The sequence below is a fragment of the Cupressus sempervirens genome, chromosome 10 (assembly GCF_028749045.1).
Source record: "Cupressus sempervirens isolate cs-2001-9-10 chromosome 10, ASM2874904v1, whole genome shotgun sequence".
Classification (NCBI taxonomy): Eukaryota; Viridiplantae; Streptophyta; class Pinopsida; order Cupressales; family Cupressaceae; genus Cupressus; species Cupressus sempervirens.
The window spans coordinates 91,134,694-91,161,677 of record NC_143127.1 but is presented as its reverse complement, the minus strand read 5'-3'; the positions used below and the strand labels follow the sequence as shown (position 1 = coordinate 91,161,677).

The following is a 26,984-nucleotide window of genomic DNA, read 5'->3' as shown; positions in this document are numbered from 1 at the left end:
AATGCAAACATACCTTTCAAACTAGCTTTTGCATTAAGAAAAGATTTCAATGCGAGAAAATTTGTTACAATTCTAGTGACCTTTGGACGAGGCAACTCTTTTTTATTTGTGTGTTGCCTCATAAGGTTGAGGACCCAAGCATGATTATATATGAATTTACAAATATTCTTTGCTTGCTCAACACATTTTTTTATGCAAGGAATTTTACCTAGATCTTCCAACATGAGGTCAATGCAATGGACAATAGAAGGAGTCCAAAACAAGTGGCGGTGCCTCTCCAGAAGAAGTTTACCAGCAACATCAACGCTTCCTCCATTACCTCACAAAGATACTCAACATTTTTGGTCTCCTCAAGGCATCAATTGATTTCAAAAACATTGTGGAACTTGAGAAAAAATGAAGAAATTTAGTATAATCACAATGATCAATCAATTTACTACTTAATAAGTTCTAACTTTCTAAGTACAATATTGAATTACCTAATGAGGAGACAAGAAAATTCAGCAGTGTTCCATTTCTTCTATCAGTCCAACTATCGGTCATGATGGCACAACCCTTTGCAACCCATACTTTACACTTCTCCTCAATTTCAACTTTTACATGAGCAACTTGATGGGCCAAAATAGTACCTTTTAGCTCCTCATCATTAGGGGCTTTGAACCCCAAACCACAAACAATAACAACATCTATGGCAATTTGCCAATAAGGAGACCTAAAAGAAATTAAATAAACAAATAACTAATAAGTATACTTACTAAATTATTAGTAAGAGAAGTAAGACATAAAAATTCTTGAGTCTTGAAAGCAAGATAAGACACAAATTTAAAATTAAAATAATAAGCACCTTGCTGCATTAAATGGAAGGTTGTTGTAGAAGAACAAATCTCCAGGTGCCAACTTTGCTTGCTCATGCTTCTTCTTATTCCAAGCCATGCTCTCAAGCGATGGTTGTGCACTTGGAGTTGTGCATGGAATAAAGATGGAATCAAGTGAGGATCTTTGCTTACGCACTCGAGGCTCAATGCTCACGCTGAGATGCAATAGTACTAGTAGGTGGAATTGGAGGCTGACCATGTCCATGATAACTTGAAGAGCCCTCTACACTTCTAGTTCCAACTAATTGTGCCATCTCTTCTTGTTGCTTTTTTTTTAATTCTTTCTTCTCTAGAGATTCCTCTAAGAGAGCTTGCATATCACACATAACATCTTGGGGTACTGCTTTGTATTGTTTGATATCACGCCTTGGTATATGTTCAAGGTGATATTTCAATCTATTAATGCCTCCCCCATTATATGTTACCATACAATGCCAACATGTCAACTTTTTATGACATGTTGTCAAGCCCTATCCCTTGCTAGTGTAGTAGGGTCAACATCAGGGTTAGTTTTAGGCTTAGTTCCACTACCCTCAGGTTGAGACATGATGTTGCTACTGTTGTAATATACCATAAAATAAAATAATAAATAAGCATCTAGAACATAGAAAATCAAATTTACAAACACTAGGGCTGCTTACTTTTCAAGTTTTTCATCGGCATAAAATGGAACAAATCTAAAGAGTCTAAACAAATGTAAATAAAAAAAGATTCATGAATGTAAAAAAAATTGCAAAATAACACAAAAAAAATGTATCTTACCTCTTTAAATTTTCTTTAGAAATAGAAATATAACTTAAGTTTGAAAAAGCCTCCTCCAAATGCTTCTTTTAACTCCTCTCAATGCTTAGATGCAAGCTACGAATTGGCACAAACAATCAGCAATCGATAGATTAGAGCCAACCAATTTGCTAATCTATCTCTCAAAACCCATTTACTCTTCGCTCAACTCTTCTTTCTCTATACTTTGTGTTTGCAAGTGATAGAATGACCTTTTTAGGTCTTACTTATGCATTACAAACCAAAAAAACATTAAAAAAATTGTTTTTTGCACTTTATGGACATTGCTTGCAAGTTGAGGCAGCTTGATGAGATTCGGCGAGTTGGCCAAGGTAGTTGCCTCGGCAAGTCAGTCAAGCCTCAGCTAGGATTCGGCTGAGTCCAAGTCCAGAGATTGTTTGCCTTAGTTTTCCCACCTCGCCTCGGGACTCACCGAGTCCTGTAATGCTGGTCTTACATACCTACCTTAATAAATTGACCCATGGTTTCCTTAGTTGATCATAAGTATGAAGCTTTTAAAATTGAGTTTGACACCTCTGATGCTAAGGAATCACCTACCTTCAGGGATTTGGGAACGAACAACTTTGTGCACAAATGATTTATTAGAGTTAAATCTCTCTATTGTTGTTTCTCTTTCTTCTGAATATTTATTTCTATTTTTAATGGTCACTCCTCTTCTATATTTCCATATTCTCTCTTTGTTCAATATGAAAATTTTCTCTCTTCAAAATGTTTCTAGTTCTCTCTCTTTGTTTGTTATAGAAACATTCTTGTGTATACTTGCATATATAGATCGATTATGATCTCTGTATAATAACACATTCATTATTTTACCATCATATGGTATCGGAGCAAATTTTTTCAAAAAATAATTTCATTATTGAAATTTTGCTAGCGATTGACCTATTATTGAACCTATTTCAAAAATAATTTAGAAAATTTCAATAATAATAATAGGATGCTACTATTCTGTCAATACTTTTTCTCAATATATACATCATATCATTAATAATAATAAAAACTTGTAAAATTTCAATAATAATAATACATGATATCAATAAGTTTTAACAGTGCTTTTGTTGAGGAAAAGCTCGTGTGACTTTTCTCATGTGCTTATATTAAGGATCTATTTATTTGCTTTCAGATTCAAAATATGACTCAATTTCATGTCCAATGTCAATTCTCAATGCTCATCTATGCTTGGTTAGGTTCATAAATATAAGTTACCTATTTTATCTGTTGATTTTTTTTTTTTTTTCAGTTTTAATTCAGGATCATAACAAAATATATGGACATCCGATTGTTACTATGCTGTCAACACTAGTGATTGACAAGGTCTATATAGTCAAGGTGGCAACAATGCCAAAATGCACTTCTGCAGTGCAAATATGACATGATCACTTTCACATTATAGAGAAAGCAATTCCAGCTATAAATGGAGTGTTTTCATTCATATGTTGTGATCATTGCAAGACAGCATTGTTAAGATTCCTGATTAACTCATATCAAGTTGTAGACAATAAAAAGAAAAGGGGATTGGTGTGATTATTGGGCACGTCGATCAAAATATTATCTGCCTAACAACTCAAAAATTATTCAATTCTTAACTCAAATTACATCACATCACGGGGATATAATGTTACCATTATCAGGGAATAAACATATGATCCTTTTTAGATGACTAGAATAGAAGTCTTTATGTATAGTTGTTTTCAAAATAAATTTGCTCTCTGGTCTAATATGGTTCATTTTGAGGGGTGTGCTTTAACTACCTTTGTATTTCTCACAGATATTCTTGCCTAGAATTTGCTGATGACTATTTGAATAATAAGATCACAATAAGAAATTTGCAGGTTTGTTATCTGCGAAGAGTGTAATATCCTTTTCGTTTTTGCTTTTGCAGGACCAGTCCAGAGCTTTTGTTGAATCCCGTAAGTTCTACCTTTGTTCTACTTTGCTTTAGAAATGGAGAAAACTTATAATATTGAGTGACATTTGATTGTGTTTTGAAACTTTATGTGCATCCAAAGAAATACATTCTGACAAGGGCATTAGTGATAAGTAACATGCGAATAGGTTCTACACTGGCTTTTAATAGCATTCTATAGGGATATTTCCATGAGGGTCTGGATGATTTCCATAATGTTAGATTGTTGTCATTGATGTCAAAGCTTGGTATATGCAAAAAGATGTAAGAACCTCCTGTTAGAAAGAATATGCTGCTGTGTCAGAAACAATTTGCCTATTGTTTGATTCTACTGCATCATACATTCCTAGATGCAGAAGAAAACCTGCCTGTGTTAGTTAAAAGGAAAGTTTGGATGTAAAAGAAGACAATGTTCTTGCATGGGTTGTTTACTTGTTGTTTTTGAAGTTATATTTTCTGATTTGAAATAAGTATTAAAATTTGTCCTATTCTTGATTCATCCCACCTCGTAGTATTAGTGTGTGCTCTTCAGGTTATGTCTTGCAGACTTGGGGACTTGGAGGAGATTTCCTCTTTTTTAGGACTGGACAACCTGCTCATGTATAAACGTTTAGAAAAATAATGCTGAAAACCTCTAAAAATCTAGAAAGGGGAAATTGTCATTGCAAATTCAGCTCATTGTCCCCAAAATTTGGCAAAATATTTTGTCTTAGAAGTTGAGGCCCTATGCCCCTTTTTTTTCTATCCATGAAACTTGGAGAACCACTGGCTGTAAGTTAATGTGAAGTTGAAAGGAAATGAGATAACAAGAGCTTAAAAAGTAAATCCAAATAAGTTTATTGATTGAAGTAATGCTACCATGCAAGATGAATAACTTGAGAGAGCAACCATCCAAATGAGAGTGGGGATAGAAGCTTTTGAAAGGGGAAAAGCAAAGAAAAACCCTTTATGTATAATGAGAGAGAGAGAGAGAGAGAGAGAGAGAGAGAGAGAGAGAGAGAGAGAGAGAGAGAGAGAGAGAGAGCATCATAGACATTATAATAACATCATAGAGAAGAAATGAGAGGAGAAGCATTTCTATTGAGAAGAGGAGTTAAAAAGCAACAAACTTATGAATACCACCTTTTATAATATGTGTGTGCATTGTGTCAACATCCTCTTAAGGAAGATAAATTAATATTCCTTAGTAAAAGAAAAAAAGAAATGGCATGTCCTTACAAGAGGACAAATTACATTTAGGGATTCCAAAGGAATAATTCCAAATTAAATACAACCAAGGAAAGATTAATATTCTAACACCCCCTTAAGTTGGGGAGTTCACATCAATGGGTGCAAACCCATATTTTCACAATGAAATTGAAACTTGTTGTTAGAAAGAGGCTTCGTCAACATATCAACTACTTGATCTTTGCCCTACTAATATAGAAGCGACATTTGTCTTGAATTTGTTCTCTAATAAAGTGGCGTTAGAGAGCAATATCTTTTGTCCTTGCATGAAAGGTAGGTTTTTTAGCCAAGGCAATGACGCTTTAGCTGTCACAATACAATGGTTTAGGATCTTGTTGAGGTAGGCCCAAATCTTCAGGTGATCTTCTAAGTCATATAGCTTCTATAAAGGTATTAGTACAATTTTTACGTTTGGCTTTTGTAGAACAAAGAGATGTAGAATGCTGCTTTTTACTATTGCAACAAATAGCACCTGAACCAATAAAGAAACAATATCCACAAGCAGATTTAGCATCATTGGGATCTCCCCCTAGATCTCAATCAGTAAATCCTTTTAAAGAAAAAACAGAATTTGCATCATATTATAAACCAATATTAATAGTGCCTTTAATATTTCGTAAAATTCTTTTAGTAACTTTAATACGAGTTTGTTGAGGTTTAGATATAAATTTTGAAACCAAACCAACATTATAAGCAATATCTTGTATATTAAGAGTTAAATAATTTAAACTGGTTGTCTATATAAAGTAGCATCCACAAATGGAGTTTTCAAATCAATCATTAATTTAATGCCTAATTCACATGGAATTGAAACATAAGTTTCATCATTCATTTTAAAGTAATCTAGAATCTTGAGCATATTTACTTCAAGATAGAAAAATACCCTTTAAGGTTTGCCAAATTTGCATTCCTAGGAAATAATGTAAAAGTCTTAAATCTGTCATTTAATTTTATTGGCTAAGTTGAAACTTAATATTAGAAATTAAACTATTTGATCTTGAAGTAAGAATCAAATCAGGCACATGTAAAACAATTATGGTAGTGTCATCTTGAGTATGTTTAATATATAGATTAGGATCATTTTTGCTTCTAACATAACCTTGACATAAAAAGAATGCCTTAATCTTAGAGTACCATTCTTTAGGAGATTGTTTTAATCCATAAATTGATTTTTTCAACTCACAAACTGAATGTTCATTACCTTTAACAAAACTAGGAGGCTGAGACATAAATTTCCTTGTGCAAATCACCATTTAAAAAGACACTTTTACCATCCATTTGGTGAATAGGCCAATTCATTTTAGAAGCTAAAGCAATAACAAGTTTAATAATAGGCATTTTGGTAACAGGAGCAAAAGTCTTACTATAATCTAAGTCTTCAATTTGAGAGAAACTTCTAGCAACTAATTTAGTTTTAAACTTACTAATTTCAATGTTGGCATTCAATTTAGTTTTATATAACCATTTGCATGAAACCGGATTATTAGCAGGAGACAAAAGAACTAAACCCCAAGTTTTATTAGAAATTAAAATATAATACTCCTCTTGCATAGCATTTTGCTAATATGGTTGAATTTTAGCTTGCGCAAAAGATTTAGGATCACTAGAATTCATGATAGAAGACATCAAAGCATAATTGCAATAATTAAGTCTCCTAGATTTAAGTTCACCCATTCTAGCTAAATAGTCATCACTTTCTTGAAGCAAATGCTTAAACCATTTAGGCTTTCTCTTAGAAGTATCCAACTCATCACTAGAACAAGAATCATGAGGAGTACAATTATTATTGTCATCACGACTATCACTAGAAGGATTAGAAAGATATGCATTAGAAGTAGGGTTTTGAGAAGGAGGTTAGTCCTTCACAACTGCAAATATACTTCAACTGAATTCAACATCTTGCATATTAGAACAATCATGTACTCCATTCTTTGCAATACAAACTTCTCATGCAACTTTCACTTGGTTAGTATTAAGATTGTAAACTCTATATGCTTTAGAATATTCATCATAGACAACAAATATGTAAGGAGAAGATTTATAATCTAATTTGTGCCTCTTTTGTTTAGGTTTATAAACATAAGCAATTGAACTAAAAAACCTTAAATGCTTAAGATTGGGCTTCATAAGAGCATACCTAGACCCTTCAGTGGAGCTACTTTCCATGGGTTCCATAAGGTCACTATGAATGAGGTGCAATTTATGATTTGCCTTCCATGATTGAAAATGAGGAAAGGGTTCCCTATGCATTTTACCACTCATGCAACCAGTGGATACAATTTTGGAAGGAACAATATTAGGCTATCCATCAACCATATTTTCTTTTAGCATCAAAGAAATATAATCTTAATTCAAATGGCCAAGTCTTTCATGCCATGCATTAAAGTCAATAGTAAAGTAATCAAAGAGTACCTTGGAGTAGAAAACTCAGAGAATTTAAAGAGGTTATCATCATCCATTTGTGTATTAGCAACAATTTGAATATTCTTAGTATCATTAATATAACATTTCCTTATGAAATTCAATCCTATAATGCTGACATAGCTTAGCAACAATAAACAGATTTGATTTTAATTTAGGAACATAAAGCACATTATGAAGTTTTATATATATATAGGAACAATCATGTCATCCAAACCTTTAACTTTACAACTATGATTGTTTGCTAGTTGAGTAAGAATATTTGAAGTGTCAAGATGCGAGAATAAAAAACTTCTCAATAAAAGATGACATGTTGAGATGCACCATTATCAATAATCCACTCCAAAGGCCTAGAAACATTATAGTTGCATGTAAATGCATAACAAGATTGAAGACCACTATTATTAACTTTCTTAAAATTAGGTTTTTGATTATGTTGATTATTTTGATTCATGGGCCTCTTATCGCTTTCTTTATTAAAACAATTATTAGTAATATGTCCATCTTTCTCACAATATGTGCAATGAGGCTGTTTGTTATCATGGTTATGAAATATCTGAGATATTTGAACTATGGAAGAGAGTATTAGTGTGAGGAGAAGAAGAGCAATGCATTGGGAATGCTGCTGAGGCATTTGTGCAGGTGATGTTAGCATTTAGGATTACGAAGAAAAGTTGAGATAAGAGGGCTCTTCCAGTGAGGAGTAGACTGCAAGGGGATTTTGTTCTAATCTTAGAATGGTCATATTTTTTTCTGGTCTAGGGCTCGATCTTATGATAGTAGGTCCAAGGTGGTCTTGCATCTACCACTTCTAGCTGTATGCGGATCATGCTAGATGATGAGAGTCTCTTGGAGAAAGATATCTTTCATGATGGAGGCCATGTGAGCAAGGTATGCTTCTGTGATAGAGGGAGCAACTAGAGGATCTACTTCAGTTGACTTCTAAGGATCTTGGTCATATTGATTCAAAAGGAGTAGACCATGTCGAGATGGAATCTCTAGTGATTGGGAAATTGTACCAGTTAGAAGACTACGATTCATGGGATAAAGTTCCATGTGTGTATGCTGAAAGGTGTTGATGTCAGTTTTGCACCACTACATAACATATAGCAATCAAATACTTGATATAGAATACCAAACACTCAACCCTCTCTTGAAAAGTAAATACTCATGAAGAATATGAGAAAACTCCAAGGTTCCTTACACCTGTGGATAATAGCTCAGTTATATTAATGTGGTTTGTTGGTTAATCACGTAGGCGGACTTATGTTGTTCTTTCAAGGATGTCAAACTTTTATTGTGATGGTGATGAAATCTAGCTTTGCAACATATATTGACTTGACTTTCTCAATTTACTTTTCCAATTTATCTCACTTCCAACTTTGCTCTTCAAAACTCCAACTCCTAAACTACTTGCTGCTTTACTTCTACTCCTATGAATGGAAAGACTAGTAGATGGACGGGGATCAAATCTGATGAAAGCTTGCCAACGACGCTACCTCCATAGATGTAACGATGCAAGGGAAAAAAATACTAGATTACCACGCAAGGCTTCCTAACAAGCCGCTAGGATGCTATTGGCCTAGTTTATGGATCCCTATCAAACATCCACTAATATCACCATACAACTATCCATCTATTCTTACTCTTGCTTAATGACTTTCTTGAAATAAATTCTACTTTAACAACTTCAATGGAATTTAAGTTTAACTATTGAAAGTAGAAACCATGCAATAACACCAAGTGTTCTTAATCACCATGCAAGACAAAAATGATAAGAGAAGCAATTTTGGTATTATCTAAGCAACAATTTTCTTCAACCCTTTACAAATGAGGGCAAATGGCCTTATATAGGGGACAAAAATACAGCCAAGGGTAGAGATTAAGAGGCAAAATCAACGATCTAGATCAAATCCGTGAAACCCTAATTAGGGTTGCCACCCCATCGGCCAATGAGAAGACGCCACCTCATCAATGGACCAATGAAAAAAGGAAAAGTGGCAACCAATGAGAAGACACCAAAATGGTAGCCAATCAGAATCATACACTATTCCTACCCAAGAAGAAAGGAGAATTTGCCACTTGGGCTTACATCAATTGATCCTCTAATATAATTCTACCCTTTTCTTTCATCTTCTTAGCCAAGACAATGAACTTCGCTAGCCTCTCGTTGACTTCCTTCATGGGAGGGCAAGGCGTGTGCCTCATCTTGAGCTCAGTTGAATTCATTATGTTGCTCATTGCTTGCAGTGTCTTCTCATATTTTTTTGCATATCCGATAAAGGCATTGAGGGAGGCAAGGGTGCCCAAATGCTTCTTCCTAATGGCAACCTTCCCCAACTCATCCAATCTCGATCCAAACTTTGTTTCATTGACATTCTCCTCTTTGATATCTTCAAAATCAAGCGCAACCCCAACATTGCCCAACATGGTTGAAATGAAGTGTCAACACCTGGGCTGTGCTGTGCAATCTCATTCCGTATGTCTTCAAGTATCCTCAATCTGATGGTCAAGGTGACATACCAAGACTCCACCATACTCTTTCCTCCATCCACCAACTTAGTTCTCTCCAAATATCTCTTGGGTAGTCCAATAACTGCTTGTACCCTGGGAATGGCTAAGTCTTTGACTGGAAGGAAATCCTTCCACTCCCCTTCAAATGTTTTGAATTTGTCTCTAATAGCCACCAATGACTTGAATGTCGAGATAAAGGAAGGCAAGAAATTTCACCCATCTTGAATTATATCACTGATCCAATCTTTGATTTTGTGCAGTTGAGCCGTATCTCTTCTATGTTGCTCCTGTTGTCTTGCGAAAGGGCTACTTAGTGCAACTGTTGGATAGGCTGACAGTCTCTCCAATACTTGTTTTCGGCCTCCAACTTTACAATCCTCTCATTTGCCTCGCTCAACCTTTCTCTAATTGAAACCATGCCTTCTTGGATCTCCTGACACTCCATGTCATCCATGATTCTTCCCAAGTCATGCTCTACTATCTCATACTCCTGGGCTACAATCTCATCCACTGCCTTGTTAACCTTTGGTATAGCAATCTGAACTTTTCGGTGACCCTCATCATCGCTCTTGTTACCTTTGCCACCGTTTTTGTTTCTCACTATCTTCCTTTTCCACTAACCCTTGAATACCTTCAACTGTTTGGATAGTCACCACCTCGCCTCTTAGCATAAGCATTTGCCTTAACCATAGTGATGTAGTGCATCTCCCCAAATCTAGATTCGATTCAACTAGCAAAGCATCACAAATAGCCTTGGGTGCCTAGCTTACTTCCTCAATATTAATTGGCCTATCCTCTTCGTCACTAGTGACTGTCATATCATCTCCATGTTGGTTCTCCAAGACAGGAGAGTATTCAGCACTGTCATTGTAACCACTTGATTCTGAATCAAGGCTCACCTCTACTGCGACCCTTTGTCCACTTGTTTTAACCTCTTGGCTCCTAGCCTCAATTATGCTCTCCCTTGACGGTGCTGCATTTTGTCTCTTTGTTGGAGGCTCCTGATGTTCTTTACTTTTCTCAACCTCCAAATTTCTATTCTTGCTCTTACCTGCTCCTTGGTGCTTGCTATTGCCCCCACCTTTTTGTCTGAATGACTCCACTGGACCTTCTTCCTTCGTTTTCATCTTCTCATAAGTAAGGCGTACCTTCTGACTTTGTAATTGCCTTAACTTCTCATTGTACCATGACTCAGTGTGTAGATCAATCGTCCTTGTAATTGCCTCTAAGGAAGGATCCTGATGATCATTCCAATCCATTAGACCCAATTCTGTTCCATCCATTGTATCATAACCTTCCCTTAGCACATTTTCATCATCTTCTAGCTGATTGGGAATATCAAGGCCTCTCCATCTGATTGCCCTCATCATGCCCATGACAATCTTGAGAAAGCTAGCTTCCTCACATGAAAGTCATCCTGTGCATTGGCCCAAAAGTCTTCTATAGTAGGAATATGTTTGAATGTGTTCTCGTGAGATGCCTTGATAAGACCATTAGGATCGAATCCCTGTCTTGCTCTATACCATCCTAGATGATACCGTTCTAACTCCTCCGTAGCTACAAAGGCGATAGGATTGGGGCAAGTAGCATTGCCCATTCCAAATGCCAAGGTAATCCTTGTCTCACCTTTAAGATTCATCATCTTGTCATAATGCTCAAGTTGCTTGGCCAACTCCAAAACTATTTTGTCGGGTGGGTACCTTGGAAGTCTCTTGGGACAAACTGTACTTCCTGCCACTCTAATATATGTGAATTGTGAAAATTGGATGAACCAACTCCCATACTTCTTAACTTTTCCAACTCCCATACTTCTTAACTTTTGCTTCCGCTTCTGATGAGAGCCTCCTAGCAGGTGTTCGTTGTAATATTCTTACTGTCTTCATAGCAAAGGCATCATAAAACATCTTATAATCTTTGGTGTTGTACAAGTGAAGCTGTGGATAACACTCATGCACCAAACATTGCCTCGACCCATTGTCAATCACTTCTAAGGCCTTAAGTCCAGGATGTTCATATAGTCTCACAATCAAATAGAAAAGGTAGGACCCCATGTAGAATTGCTTTTGAATTTATATTGTCCTTAGTTGCGCCTCTACATTTTCACTTATAATCCTAGCCCAATCAAATTTTCTTTCCATTTTCAATTTCATCAATAAAATAGTACATCTAGTTCTCGAATTGCATACCTTAAGCCACGCCCATGATTCAGTTGAGAAGCACAATAAGGTCACCATACTCTGATTTGAAATCTAACTTGGTGAGCTTTGATGACTTGGTAACTCCCTTCTTGCCTTCATGTAACCAATTCTGCTTTAGGTGAATGAAGTAGGCATCCTGATTATCCTGAAAGAACTAGGTTGTTTGATCCATCATTACCACTGTCATGCCTTTATGTTGGGGAATATTGAATACTTCTTCGACCACTTGTCTGTTGATGTTAGCCAACACTCTCTTCCCTTCATCAAAAATGATGGACTTGGTCACAATATCAAATCGGGATGCACACTCCATTACCAATTTGGGACAAGACAAGGTAGGAGGGAAAGCCGCTGCGTGTACAATTCCACTCTTGTAGATCTCCTTCGCCATGGGGGATTGTCCTTCCTTCAATCTATCCTTCAACTATACCATGTTCACCATGCTGATATTGGTGTCACTTATTTGCCTCACTTTTGAGAAAAAGGTAGTCTTAGGCATCATGTGTTCCTCGTCTTTTTTGGTATTTGTTCCCTTTGGGTTCCTGCTTTTACTAACATCCACCATCCTAAAGACTTATTTCTACCTCTTCGTTTTAAATGATATGGACTACACTTATAAATCTCCCAGCTTCTTTCTATTAATAGAATCTAGCGTATTTTTGCCTCTCCAAATCCTATCTCTACACTTATAATCGCCTCTCTAGCCTAGGGGTGGGACTGCCACTTATTTCTGCCTTTTCATTACCTTAGGATGGACTACACTTATATCTCCCAACTTCAATCCTAGGGTGGTCTAGCTTATTTTTGCCTCTCCAAATGTCCTATCATGAAATCTACACTTATATCTCCCAACTTTAGCCTATCAATGGAGATGATGAAGTGGTGGATGAATAGTGCAAGAAGAAGATAAGGGAAATGAACGAAGCAAGAACAAGGAATAAAATCCACCTTTAAAACCAATCTTTACCTTTAAAGATGAATGAAAATCTTATCTTAAATCTGTCTTCTACCAACAATCGGGCCTCTTCAAATTTAGAGCTGATCTAAAAAATTTCAGTCCTCCAAAATGTGATGCCATAGAAAATGGTTTACTTGCAAAAATCTGCTCCTTTCACCAAATTTCGACTTCCTTACCAAAATCGCCCAACTAAAAGGAGAATCGCTGCCCTAGGGCAGAAAAGTTTGCTCCAAATCAGAATTTTGTCCATCTAAATTTGCCCACTTGCAAAAATCAGACCTTAAAGCACTTTGTGTCTCCATCAAACAAAATCATCCCAGTTGAAGGAAAAAAAATCACTGCCCTAGGAGGAAAATCAGACCTCAAAGATCGTCCAATCTTGCCTAAATTCAGATCTTCACCCACAAATTTGCCTTAGGGCAGAAATCGCCCAGCATCTAGGAAGAAATTCGCTGCCCAAAAATGGAAATCCTCAAGCCAAAATCGTCGCCAAAGGAGAAATTCGTCCAGCTAGAAGAAATCTCTCAACACCAAGCAAGAGGAGTGAAAATGGAATGAGGAAATAAGAGGGGCGAAGCCCCTTCTTATACCCTCCTGTTGACCTCTAGAGTGGGCCGACCTACTTGGAGGGAAACAAAAACTTAAGTTAAACCCCCCAAAATGGCCTAGTTTTAAATAAAACATGAAAATAACTAAGCCCCATAGTGAAATTGACCTCTTTAATTGCCTTTGACCCAGAATTACAAAATAGAAATAAGGTACGTCTAGGAGATGTCAAAATTTTCATTTAACAACATTTTGACAATTAAAATATCATTAAAATCGAATCTAGCAAGCCAAAAATCAATTTTCAATTCCAAATTACCAATTTCCTCTAACATTTCTAAAATCCTCTTGGCAAAATTTCAACCAAATTAATAAGATTTAGCAATTTAATCCAATTTCAATTTTGCAATACAATTTTAATTTTTTAACAAAATAAATCCTTTTCCTGGCAATCAAAATTCAAACTCTAAATTCAATTTCACTATCAAAATTTTTTTTCACCAAAAAATTTCAAGATTTTCCAAAACAACTAAATCTAAAATTCATTTTGAAAATGTTCAAGCTTGTTCAATTAAATCAAATTTTCAAAATCCATCTAAGTCCAAAATTCGCAATAGGCCTACCAGATATTGTTTTAACCATCAAAAAAATCTTGCTATTGAATCTTGCTAGGCCCAAGGACGAAATTTCATGTTCTAGAAAATCAAGCTTTGCACTAGGTGAAAACAAACCAAATTCCCTCCTGGCTCGAAGACGTCCAAGGTGTAAAATTGCTAATTCAAAAACCTTTGGACAACTCAAAATTTTGCAAAGGCAACCGAAAAATTCTCAACACCCATGAAATTTGCCAAGGCTTGCTCGAAAATGGGGGTCCCTAAATTTTTTGGGGCGATGGTGTGAAAAGCTCACAACAAAAGGCCTTTATGCTGACACCTAAGTGGGGATATTCTTGAATAGATGGATACTTGGTGAGCTTGGGATTCACCAAGAGTGATCTATACTCCAACCTTGTATTTCATGATAGGCCAAAGAATGTGGAGATAAAAAATAACTATATTAGAGATTTGGTGCAAAGAAATGTTATTTAGTTGAGGTACATTAGCATTGATAATCTAATGACTGATATTCTCACCAAGGCCCTTGCTAGAGTAAAGTTTGTGCTTTTTCAAGACAAGCTTGGAAGTGTGGAGAACGAAACCCTTATTGAGATGTATTATAATGCATTCTTTTCAATGAGGGAGAAGTTTGAGGTACGAACCCTTGTTAATGCATTCTTCTCTATGAGAGAGAAGTTTGAGGTGAAAGCCTTTGGTCCACCCTTTGGGAGTAGCCATGGTGGATCCATCCTCTGGGAGTAGCCATGTTGGATGTCATGTGAGAGATTTCATGACTCGACATTTCTATTTATTCACCCTTTGGGAGTAACCATGTTGAGATGACAACATCACGTTTAGTGATTCCATGACGGGCACTTGCGCTCATTTCCATTTCCATTTATTGAAGTAGCCATAATGATGGACCCACCCTTTGGGAGTAGCTTTGGTGGATATCACTACATAACTCAAATATCGAGAAGGATTCTTCCCTAGTTAAGAGGGAGTGTTAAAGTTTTTACAACTATGGTTGGATTCCTTCAAGCTGACATAGATAACATAAAAGTTGTGACAATATAATTATTCTAATAATATAACTATATTGAGAATATAATTATTGATCATATAATAATTATATTGATAACATAATTATTGATAATATAATATATGAGTTATAAAAAAGTGAACTCATGTTATTGAGCTCTGCCTAGTGAAAATGACGAAAATGACAAAAAATCCGAAGAAAGTAGGAAATACAATTGCTCCTAAACACAGGCCTCCCTTAATCTATAAAGCGAATCAATATCAGACGACAGGAGGAAGCGCTCTACATGTCAAAAACCAATTTGAAGTACTTTTTGCAATCCAAGAAGAAGAACATAATATCAAACAACCAGAAAAGTCGAAAGGCTTTGAAATCCTAATCAGGTTTCACGCAGAGCGAAACGCTGTCATTCACAGAAATCAAAATAGCAATAATGAAAACGGATGGAAGATTGTTCAAAATAGAAAGAAGAGAAAGCAAGGTGGCAAAAAGCAGGTTCCAAAACCATATACTAGGACCAAAGGTTTGGACTAGTGATTGAAGAATCAAGAGGTTTTTTTCAAAAAAACCAAATACACCAGCGGAGAAGATAAACATAACGAGTCTTTGCCGATGCAAAGAAAATACAAGCAACAAATATCTGAACCCACCTAGATCTCTGAACCCAATAATATACCTCTAGGATTGTTTCCATCTCGGTCATGTGTCCCAGCAAAAAAGCATGAATCATATGTATCTATACTGAAAAACCCTATAGAAAAACAAACTCAGAAGGTAACAAAGACATCCTGAACATTTGTATATATTCCTCCACATCGGAAAAAGTAGTATGTATTAAACAAATGAAGCAAAGTTATAAACCCCAATCAAAGCAACACAACCAATGTAGAAAACATTGACACAATTATCATCAGCAACAAATACAGCGAAGCAAAATGGTAGGAATGCTCTGATCTAGGCATCTATGCATATTAGAACGGTCCAACAAAATACAGAAACAATTTGGAACGGAACCTAGCAAAGATCTGTGGAGCAAAGGTAAGTAACATAACTCCTCATGTAAATCAATATTAGTTTTTGCAATGTCAGGATATTAAATTTAGAAATGAACTATTAGAATTATCAAATTGTTTTTACAAAGGGCATCATATAATTTTTTTTAGCATGACAGCCCAATTTCAATGAAAACTATAATAAACATAAATAGACAATAAAATGGATGGAATGTGTGAACATACCATAAGAATTAAATGATATCCACATCATAAGAAGAATAGGACAATCTCTAGGAACTTTAATAGGATTCGAAGTTAATAAATTTAAAACAAGCAAGATAAGATTCTTAGTAAAAACAGAACAAAGTGAAGCCATAAATAGGAAAATTATAACAAATAGATCTATTTATAAATTAATCTTTACTGAATATACAGGAGAAATAAATAAAATTATAGGAACATACTTTAATAGCATAAACATCAAGAATAACTTAAAGAAAACACTAAGGACAAGCAGAAAAAGGGAAGGAAAAGAAAACAGGGAGAAAAGAACACTAGAAAACAAAAGAAACCAAGACATGGAGAACACAGAGATAGTTCAAGAGGCTCAAAAGGAAAATTCAGGAAGAGAAGAAGAGGCAGAATATAGATGGACGACAAATACAGATTACCAACACTCTTTAGAAAAATACAGAAACTGTAAATATTGCAGAATAGAAAAGGAAACATTAGAAGAGATAAAGATCAATGTTAAAAAATTAAATATGCTTTCCCACAAGATACTGCACCTACAGAACGATCTAGAAGACCAATTTATCATAGCAGAAATCAGGCATACAGAACATAAAGGTAAGGCTGTTTTGAGGTCAAATCCAAAGAAGGAATTAGGGAAAGGAGGTAATATAGAGTTCAAACCATTAGAAGAGGAGACAAACATGGAATAGGATGGAAAAAATTGCAACAAATAGTCAAAAATAGTGACCTACATAGAAATAGAATCAGAGGAAGAAGTGAATCAAGAACGAAATCAAATATTGGAGAAGAATGATCAGAGCCCTAATATCCCGCCAGCAGTATCAACCCAATGGAGTAATGTCACCATTAGGAAACAAGCGAAAAAGAAGAGTTACAAATTTTGGCAGACACTGAGTAATGGAAAGGATATGTTTGATCAGGACAAAGAAGAGATAAGGAGGGCTGAAGACAAAGGAGAGACAGAGTTATTAACACCGGTAGATATAGAAAAATATCCACAGAAATAGAACAAAACAGTAAACAAATAAGCAAGCAAGGAGAAGAATAGGAAAATCTGAGAGAAGAATATTCAATATGGGAAGATTTTGGAACCATGGTGGAAAACTCCAACTGGGAAGACGAACTAGAAAAAGATAGAATGGAGGATGAAGGAAAAAATCTAGAAGCAGAAGATTATCAAATGAACAACCAATCAAAGAAGCTTTAGCAGAGGATGATCAGGAAATAGAAGAATCAGAAATTGTAGAAAAAGTAAAAACTCAACTAAATTTGGAAAAATTGAGTATATCCATTAATCAGCAAGGGTAAAAGACACCCAACTATGGAAAACATAAGCAGAAACAGGGACGAAAATCACTAAAAGAACTTAGGGAGGCAGTAGGACAAGCAAAGGAACAAACTAAGGTTATAGAAATTCTACAAGGTGGGAAGGGGAAGAACCTTCCCAAGGATCAATGAGAATCACCGCATGGAACGCTAGGGGTCTAAATGCCCCTAGCAAGAAACGCTTATTGAAGCATAATCTAACACTATTTGACATAGAGATCCTATGAATTCAAGAAGCAAAATTAAACAAAGAAGAAGACATAAAGTTAGGACAGAAACTAGGAACTTGGAAATCAGAATTCAAAACATCTCATGGAGCTTTAGCCTCGAGGATTGGGAATACTATGAAATAATCGAAAAGTCAATCTAGAAAGTATAACCTCTAATTCTAATTGGATGGGAAGCAGAGTTTCCAGCACAAAAACTAATCTCCAGATTATGGTAATAAATGTCTTTGGGCCTACACAAACAACAGACAAATTAGTAGTATGGAATGAGATCAACACATTTCTTAACACACTACAAAATGAGAACATTATCATTGGAGGAGATTTTAATGCAATATTAAAAAGAGATGAAAAATATGGTGGGATTTAGACAATATCTAGAGCCATAAAAGATTTTAGAGAATGGATAGAAAGAAATTCTCTCATAGATATTCCAATAAAAAATGGAGTATACACATGGAATAATAGAAGAAAAGACTTTAGCTACATAATAGAAAGATTGGACAGATCTTTCTTTCAAGGAAAGCTAAGTAGTCTGGAAAGAGAAATCAATGCAGAAATTCTACCAATGGTAGGATCGGATCACTTTCCGGTAAAAATTGAAATCAAGGAACAGTCCAAACCTAGTAGAAACCCATTTAAATGTTAAAAAATGCAGTTTATGGACAAATTTTTTATGAATAACATAAAAAATTGGTGGCAAGAAGAGCAAATTCAGGGCTAAAAAATGTTCTGCTTTGTATCCAAACTAAAAATAATAAAAGAAAAGATACTTAAATGGAATAAAGTACAATTCAAAAACATATTTAAAGAAAAGTTAGATAGAGAAGAGAAATTGGAAAAATTAGACAAAGAAGTTATAAAAAAAGGAATGAATAATGAAACTTATCAGCTCGAAAAAGAATATCTACTAAAACAAGAAGAAATTTTAGCTAAAGAAGAGGTGTATTGGAAGCAAAAATCTAGGGAGAAATCGCTGGCAGAAGGAGATCACAATACTAAATTCTTTCATACTAGCGCCCTACATCATAGAGCCCATAATAATATAACAAAAATAAAAAATTCACAAGGTGAATCAATAGATAATCTAGATAAAATAGCAGAAATTTTTGTAGATTATTTCAAAGATATCCTTAATAATTATGACACTTCTAACAGAATAGAACAAGAAGAAATGCTGAAAACGATACCTAAGGTTATTATAACAGACGATAATAAATCCCTCAACAAACCATTCACATTGCAAGAAATCAAAACAACGCTCTTTAATATTATCCTAGAAAAATCACCAGGACCTGATGAATTCCAAGCATTCTTCTTCCAAAAATGTTGGGAAATAATAGGAGTAGACTTTTGAAAAGCAATGGAAGCATCAAGGAACAAAGGAACACTTTTAGCGGAAATCAATCACACCTTCCTAACTCTTATCCCAAAGAAAAATAATGCTGAAAAACTAGGTGATTTCAGACCTATTGTACTATGCAATACTATTTATAAAATTTTCTCAAAAGCTTTACCTAATCGACTTAAAAAACATCTCCCTAAATTAATATCAGAAGAACAAAAAGGATTTGTACCTCGGAGATCTATTCTAAATGGCATATCAATCATTCAAGAAACAATTCATTTAGCATCAAAAAATAAAGAAGCATGCATTTTATTAAAACTTAATATACAAAAAGCTTATGATAAAGTAGACTGGAGATTCCTATGTAAAACACTCGAAGCTTTCGGATTCTCAAATCAATGGATCAACATCACATCATTTTTCAATGCATTTCTACCCCAAAAATCTCACTCCGTATTAATGGAACTCCAAAAGGATTTTTTAGTATATTTAGGGGGCTCCGACAAGGCGACCCTATCTCCCCCTTTCTATTCATCATCATGGCAGAAACCTTTGGGAGATCAATTAAAACAACACAACTTCAAAACAAAATTAAAGGTATAAAGGTCACTAAAAACGTGGATAACATCACACATCAACACTTCTTTGATGATACAATACTAGCTGGAGCAAGCACTAAGAAAGAGACAGACTATATTAAAACAATTTTAAACAATTATACAAAAGCCTCAGGTCAAAAAATTAATGTAGAAAAATCTGAATTTTTCTTTCTTAAACACATCAGTAGATAGAGAAGAATATATATGCAATGAACTAGGATATAAAAAAGGTACCTTTCCATGTAAATATCTGAGAATATATCTGGAAAAAGGAAATAAAAATAATCAAGGATGGGAACAAACATTGGAAAAAATAGACAACCAGATAGAAGCCTAGAAAGGGAAATGCTTGACCAAAGCTGGGAAAGCAACAAAAATCAAAGCCGCTCTATCAGTTATACCTACTTATCAACTATCGTGTTGACAACTACCTAAGAATATAAATCAGAAAATTGAAAAGAAATTAAGAAACTTCTTTTGGAATGGCATAGAAGATAAGAAGAAGGCAGCATTAATAGGATGAGAAAAAATTTGTAGGCCAAAAGAAGCAGGGGGACTAGGAATTAAAAATCTAGACTGGCAGAATGAAGCACTAGAAGCAGAACAAGTATGGAGATTGTATCAAGAAAGAGATAACAAATGGGCTAGAATTCTGTATAACAAATATCTGAACATGTCAGATAGTACATCACTATTTAGAACTAGGAACCCTCCTAGAGGTTTAGCAGCATGAAATTTCTTAATAAAATATCATCCCCTAATAACTAAATATACGACATGGGATATTGAAAAGGAGATAAAGCTCTATTCTGGGAAGATTCTTGGAATGGGTATCCCTCCCTTGATCATTTTGATTTAACTCGCAATGCAAAAATTCACTTACAAATGATCTGGGATACTAAGTTAGAAGATTATATTCAATTGGACCAGTCTAATTAAGAAACGACCTAGAAATGGAAATCCTTAGTAAATTGTGGTCTCAATCAGGTAGATCAGGAGATCCTAGAAAATATCCTTAGAGAGCGTTCGATTATTTTAAAAATAGGGAGGATAGACTTATTTGGGCAGCTTCTAAAGATGGAATCTATAAAGTAAAAGAGGGATACAACCAAATTTCATGAGCATTGTATTAGAAATTTCATTGCAAATTAAGAAGATAATAGTTGCTGGTGTCATTTAAGCAATTCAATAGCATTATTTATCAGCTAGTTAGTTTGCATACCATCTATTTGTAAAAATGCCAATTGGCTGTAGGTGTTCATTTCTCATGCTTAGATCATATATATACACTGAATATTGTCAAAATTAGTAGCACACTCACGTTAGGTCATTGTGTAGTCCATTTGGAGTCTTCTAGCACAAGATTCTCATTGATGCAAATTGAAAAAGAGTCATTTAAAGCCAGCTGAAATACTATATCAGTCATACGTCCCTTGCATGTGAATTGTTTGATGAAATTCCTTGAGCTTTCATCAGCATTTTTTGAGAACATATTTGAGGAGGGTCATTACAGTGGTATCAGAGCTTGCTTGCAAAGTGTTTGACGAAATGTCAAACAACTGAAGTATAAAGATTTTTGGTGTTTGAAGAAGTTATTACCTATTGGGGTTATTACAATCTAGGCGATTTCAAGGGGCAAAATTCTAATTTTTGCTAAGACATCATTATTTGCAAGGAGGCTTGAAATTTCCGAAATCTGATCCAAACTTGAGGAGGGCCCGGTTATTGGTAAAGACAAAATTAAGGTAAAATTCAATTCATTTTAGAGGTGAAGATTGTGAAAGGCAGATGCTATTCCTTGTTCTTGCTTTGTTCGTTTCCCTTATATTTTTTTCGCATTCATCATCCACCACTTCATCATTCCATTTATAGGCTGAAGTTTGGAGATTGATGAGTGTAGATTTCATGATAGGACACTTGGCAAGGCAGAAATAAGCTAGACCACCCTAGGTTGAAGTTGGGAGATATAAGTGTAGTCCATCTTAAGGTAACAAAGAGGCAGAAATAAGTGGTAGTCCCACCCTTAGGTTGAGGGTTGGAGATTATAAAGTGTAGAGATAGGACTTGGCGAGGTAGAAATAAGCTAGATTCCATCGATATAAAGAAAGTTGGAGATTGATAAGTTTGGTCCATATCATTTAGAATGAAGGGGTAGAAGTAAGTGTTTAGGATGGTAGATGTTAGTGCAAGCAAGAACACAAAGGGAAGGAATACCAAAAAAGACAAGGAAGACATGATGCCTAAGATCACCTTGTTCTCGAAAATGAAGTGAATAAGTGATACCAATATCGGTACAGTGAACATGATATAGTTAAATGACAGATTGAAGGAAGGACAACCTCCCATGGCGAAGAAGATCTATGAGAGCGAAATTGTACACGTGGCGGCTTTCCCTCCTACCCTGCCTTGTTCGGAATTGGTAATGGAGTGTGCATCCCAGTTTGATATTGTTAGTAAGTCCATTTTTGATGAAGGTAACAGAGTGTTGGCCAACATCGGCGGACAAGTGGTCAAAGAAGCATTTAATATTCCCCAGTATAAAGGCATGACAGTGGTAATGATGGATCAGGGGGCTAAGTTATTCTAGGATAACCAGGAGGCTTACTTCATTCATCTAAAGTAGAATTGGCTACACGAGGGCAAGAAGGGAGTCACCAGGTTATCAAGGCTCACCAAGTCAGATTTCAAACTAGAGTACGACGATCTCATTGTGCTTCTCAGCCGAATCATGGGCTTAGCTCAAGGTATGCAATTCAAAAACTGGATGTACTTTTTTGTTGATGGAATTGAAAATGAAAAGAGAAAATTTGATTGTGCTAGGATTATAAGTGAGAATTTAGAGTTGCAACTTAGGATAGTGCAAAATCAAAAGCAATTCTATATGGGGTCCTATCTTTTCTATCTGATTGCGAGACTATATGAAAATCTCGGACTTAAGACCTTAGGAGTGATTGGCAATGGGCCGGGGCAATGTTTGGTGCATGAGTGCTATCCATAGCTTCATTTGCACAACACCAAAGACTATAAGATGTTTTATGATGGCTTTGCCATGAAGACGGTAAGGATATTACAAGGGACACCTGCTAAGAGGCTCTCAACGGAAGCAAAAATAAAAGTTAAAAAGTATGGGAGTTCGTTCATCCAATTTTTGCAATTCACATATATTAGAGTAGTAGGAAGTACAGTCTGTCCCAAGAGACTTCCAAGGTACCCACTCGATAAGGTAGTTTTGGTGGAGTTGGCTAGGCAACTTGAGCATTATGACAAAATGATGAAACTTAAAGGTGAGATAGGGATTACCTTCTCATTTGGAATAGGCAATGATACTTGCCCTAATCTTGTCGCCTTTGCAACTACAGAGAAAGAGTTGGAGTGGTATCATCTAGGATGGTATAGAGCAAGACAAGGATTCGATCCTAATGGTCTTATCAAGGCATCTCATGGAAATACATTCAAACATATTCCTGCCATAGAAGATTTTTGGGCTAATGCACGAGATGACTTTCATGTGAGAAAGCTAGCTTTCTCAAGGTTGTCAGTGAACATGATGAGGACAATCAGATGGAGAGGCCTTGATATTCCCGATCAACTGGAAAACGATGAAAATGTGCTAAGAGGAGATTATGATACAGTGGATGGAACGGAGTTGAATCTAGTGGATTGGGATGATCATCAGGATCCTTCCTTGGAGGCAATTACAAGGATAGTTGATCTACAAACTGAGTCGTGGATAATGGGAAGTTAAGGAAATTACAAAGTCAGAGGGTGTACCTTACTTATGAGAAGGATCACGAGAAAACACTGCAAACAGTGAGCAACATGATGAATTCAGCTGAGCTTAGGATGAAACATACACTTTGCCCTCCCGTGGAGGAAGTTAATGACAAGCTAACCAAGTTCATTGCTTTGGCTAAAAAGATGAAAGAAAGGGGTAGAACTATATTAGAAGATCATTTGATGTAAGCCCAAGTGGCAAATTCTCCTTCTTCTTGGGTAGGATAGGTGTCTAATTCTGATTGGCTACCATTTTGCTACCTTCTCATTTATTGCCACTTTTCTTTTTTTTCATTGGTTCATTGATGAGGTGGCGTCTTCTCATTGGCCAATGGAGTGGCAACCCTAATTAGGGTTTCTATGATCCAATTTGGATCGTTGATTTTGCCTCCTAATCTCTATTGTTGGTTGTAATTTTGGCCTCTATATAAGGCCATTTGCTCTCATTTGTAAAGGGTTGAAGAAAATTGTTGCTAAGATAATACCAAAATTGCCTCTCTTTATCATTGTTGTGACTTGCATGGTGATTAAGAACATTTGGTGTTATTGCATGGTTTCTACTTCCAATAGTTAGAATTAGATTTCCTTCAAAGTTGTTAATGTAGATTTCATTTTGAGAAAGTTGCTAAGTAAGAGTAAGAGTAGATTGATAGTTGCATGGTGATATTAGTGGATGTTTGATAGGGATCTACAACTAGGCTACTAGCACCCTAGCGGCTTGTTAGGAAGCCTTGTGTGGTATTCTAGTCTTTTTCCCTCGAATCATTGCATCTATGGAGGTAGAGCCGTTGGTTAGCTTTCATCAGATTTGATCCTCCTCCATTTGCTAATCTTTCCATTCATAGGAGTAAGAGTAGAGCAGTGAGTAGTTTAGTATTTGGAGTTTTGAGGAAGGAAATTAGGAGAAGCATCATTGCTAAACACACCCCCACCATCACCACCATCAACATTATCTAGCACTGTATATTCTACAAAACCATCATCATCACCATCATCCTTAAACCCAAGTCATCCTTGAATGAACAATGTAAGGCTGCCTACGTGATTATCAACAAATCACATTGATAACTGAGTTAATATCCACAGGTTAAAGGAACATTAGAGTTTTTCTCATGTCTTGATGAGTATTAAATTTTCAAGAGAGGGATTGAGTGTTTGATATTCCATGTCAAGTTTTCAATTGCTATATGTTATGTAGTGGTACAAAACTGACATGAACACATTGTAGAGGTCATAAATTGCGATCTTAGGAAAACATCAAAAGAAGAAGGCTCCTTCTCGGAGTGGGATGCTGAAATTAAAAGGAATTGGAAACATCTAATCAATCCACCCCTCATATATAAAAGAAGCAATAGTGTAGCCAAAAAAGAATGCAAATGGGAACCACCACTAAAAGGCTGGAAGAAACTCAATTTTGACGGAGCTTCTAGAGGCAACCCCGGAAAAGTAGGAATAGGGTTTATAATCAGGGAGGAAATTGGAAATTGGCTCATAAAAAGAGCAAAGCCTTTGGGATTAGTCTCTAATAATATGACAGAACTAGAAGCAGTAGAAGGACTAAAACTTTGTATTAATCTGAAAATCAAGAAAATTATAATCGAAGGAGACTCACAAATAGTCTTAATTGTGCTTAGGAATTGAAGAACTCCTAATTGGATATTAAATTCTAGACTAGAAAAAACCATAAGACTATTGGAAGAATTTGAAGAAATTAGATTTACACATATATTTAGAGAAGGCAATATTGAAGCAGACAGTTTAGCAAATAAAGGTATAGATGGAGAAAACATATTACTATTTAATCATAGTAAGTAAAGGATACGTATCATAAGATATAGTCCTTTATTGCAATCTCCCTTGACACTTGGATACATGATTATCTCTATTGGTGCAAATCTTGGTTCATGTATTCCCGCACAATTGAATCTATTTCTCAGAGATATTGTGACTATAGGCATCATTTTAATTATGATCTCGAGTGGATGAGTAATCATCCAGTTGCATGGAGATGGCGTCATCACCTGATTCTCAAGATGCTTCCCTTCTATTATTTTATAAATGCGGGTTGGATTAATTAAACTTCATGTTCTCCTCACCTTGTTTGATTTAGGTTCTGTGTTGCCCCCAATTAATGGATACCAATATTTGTTTGTGTCATGCTTTTGAAAATAGAACCATGGCCTTTCGTGGTTTAGTTAAACCGGAAAGATGGAATCGGTTACTCAGACCCATAGACGACATGAGTAGGGTTGCTGTCAGTAGGGTTTTGGGGGAAGGTGTTTTTAACTATGACTATTCATGGTGCACCAACAGTGACATCTTGGGGTCATGAATTGGATGCCTAGCTAGGGCTAGAGTAGAGAAATAGGATATAATCAGACTTTGGTACAACCTTTTTGACCTGAGCTGGTTAGTAGGTTTAGAAGAAGTGGTCTTTAGCATTGATGAGAAACTCAAAATCCCAGTGCTAGAAGCCTACATGGCTCACCAATCGGGTAGCTTTGAACTCGCTATTGTCCCCAGGCGCCCTTGTTTGGTTGTCAGAGATAACATTCTTTTCTTCCGAGAATAGCCTAGAATGGAAGCGAGTGTACAATTCCTGCTGCAATGGAGAGGCATTAAAGAGGATCCTGCAAGGGAGTGGCTCAGGACTTATTTGTAGGCCTTTGACGTGTATATTCACCCTATGTGGATTTCTCTGACTTGGAAGTTGTTGAGTTTTGCCTCCCTAACTTTGACAAATCAAGCAAAATGAGAAATGCTTATGAGTTCCCACCTGGCTCTAGGGAAAAAAACATCAGGGAAGCCTCAGAAATCATTATGGTCTTCAGTAAGAAGACTCATGAAGAATAGTTAGGATCATGGGTGTGCCTTTTGTTTTTTCTCTGCTATATGGCTCTTTCTCCGCTATATGGCTCTTTCTCCCTCTCTCTATGTAGCTTTGGGTATGATTCTAGATATAAAAGTTTAGGGTTATATTAGGTTTTGACTTGCTGTATTTTCCTTAGGCAGTGAGTAGACCATATATAGTTTAGGGCATCTCCAGTACTCGACGGATTATGGCTTACTTATGTAAAAATTCAGTTTATATTAATACTAAACCTTTTATTTTATGAGAGTTTTGTTTCTAAATTGATTGGGGCTTGGGCTCGGCCCTTTGTATGGTATCGTCTTTTGTGCCTGCACATGGACACCTTATTTGGTTAATTGACCAGATCAAATTTTGTTCAAACTTTATTAAACCTCTTAAAGATTCACTTTGATTACACTCACTTGCAATTCATTAATTTAGATCTTATCACTGCATACGAGAAGGATAAATTCAGTTCTGGCATTTTCACCTATCACCCTGTTATTATCAATATATAACATTTAA

The 26,984-nt window shown here is 35.7% G+C and overlaps 1 protein-coding gene across 2 annotated transcripts in view; it reads left to right on the top strand.

The window, feature by feature from the left end:
• Positions 1–26,984, top strand: part of ARPC4 (binding protein) — a 170,584-nt gene that overhangs the window by 70,572 nt on the left and 73,028 nt on the right. For both annotated transcript variants that reach the window (XM_089804919.1, XM_089804918.1), the window contains exon 4: positions 3,559–3,586. In XM_089804919.1, coding sequence (XP_089661045.1) covers positions 3,559–3,586 — 28 coding nt within the window. The remainder of the gene's footprint in view (positions 1–3,558; positions 3,587–26,984) is intronic.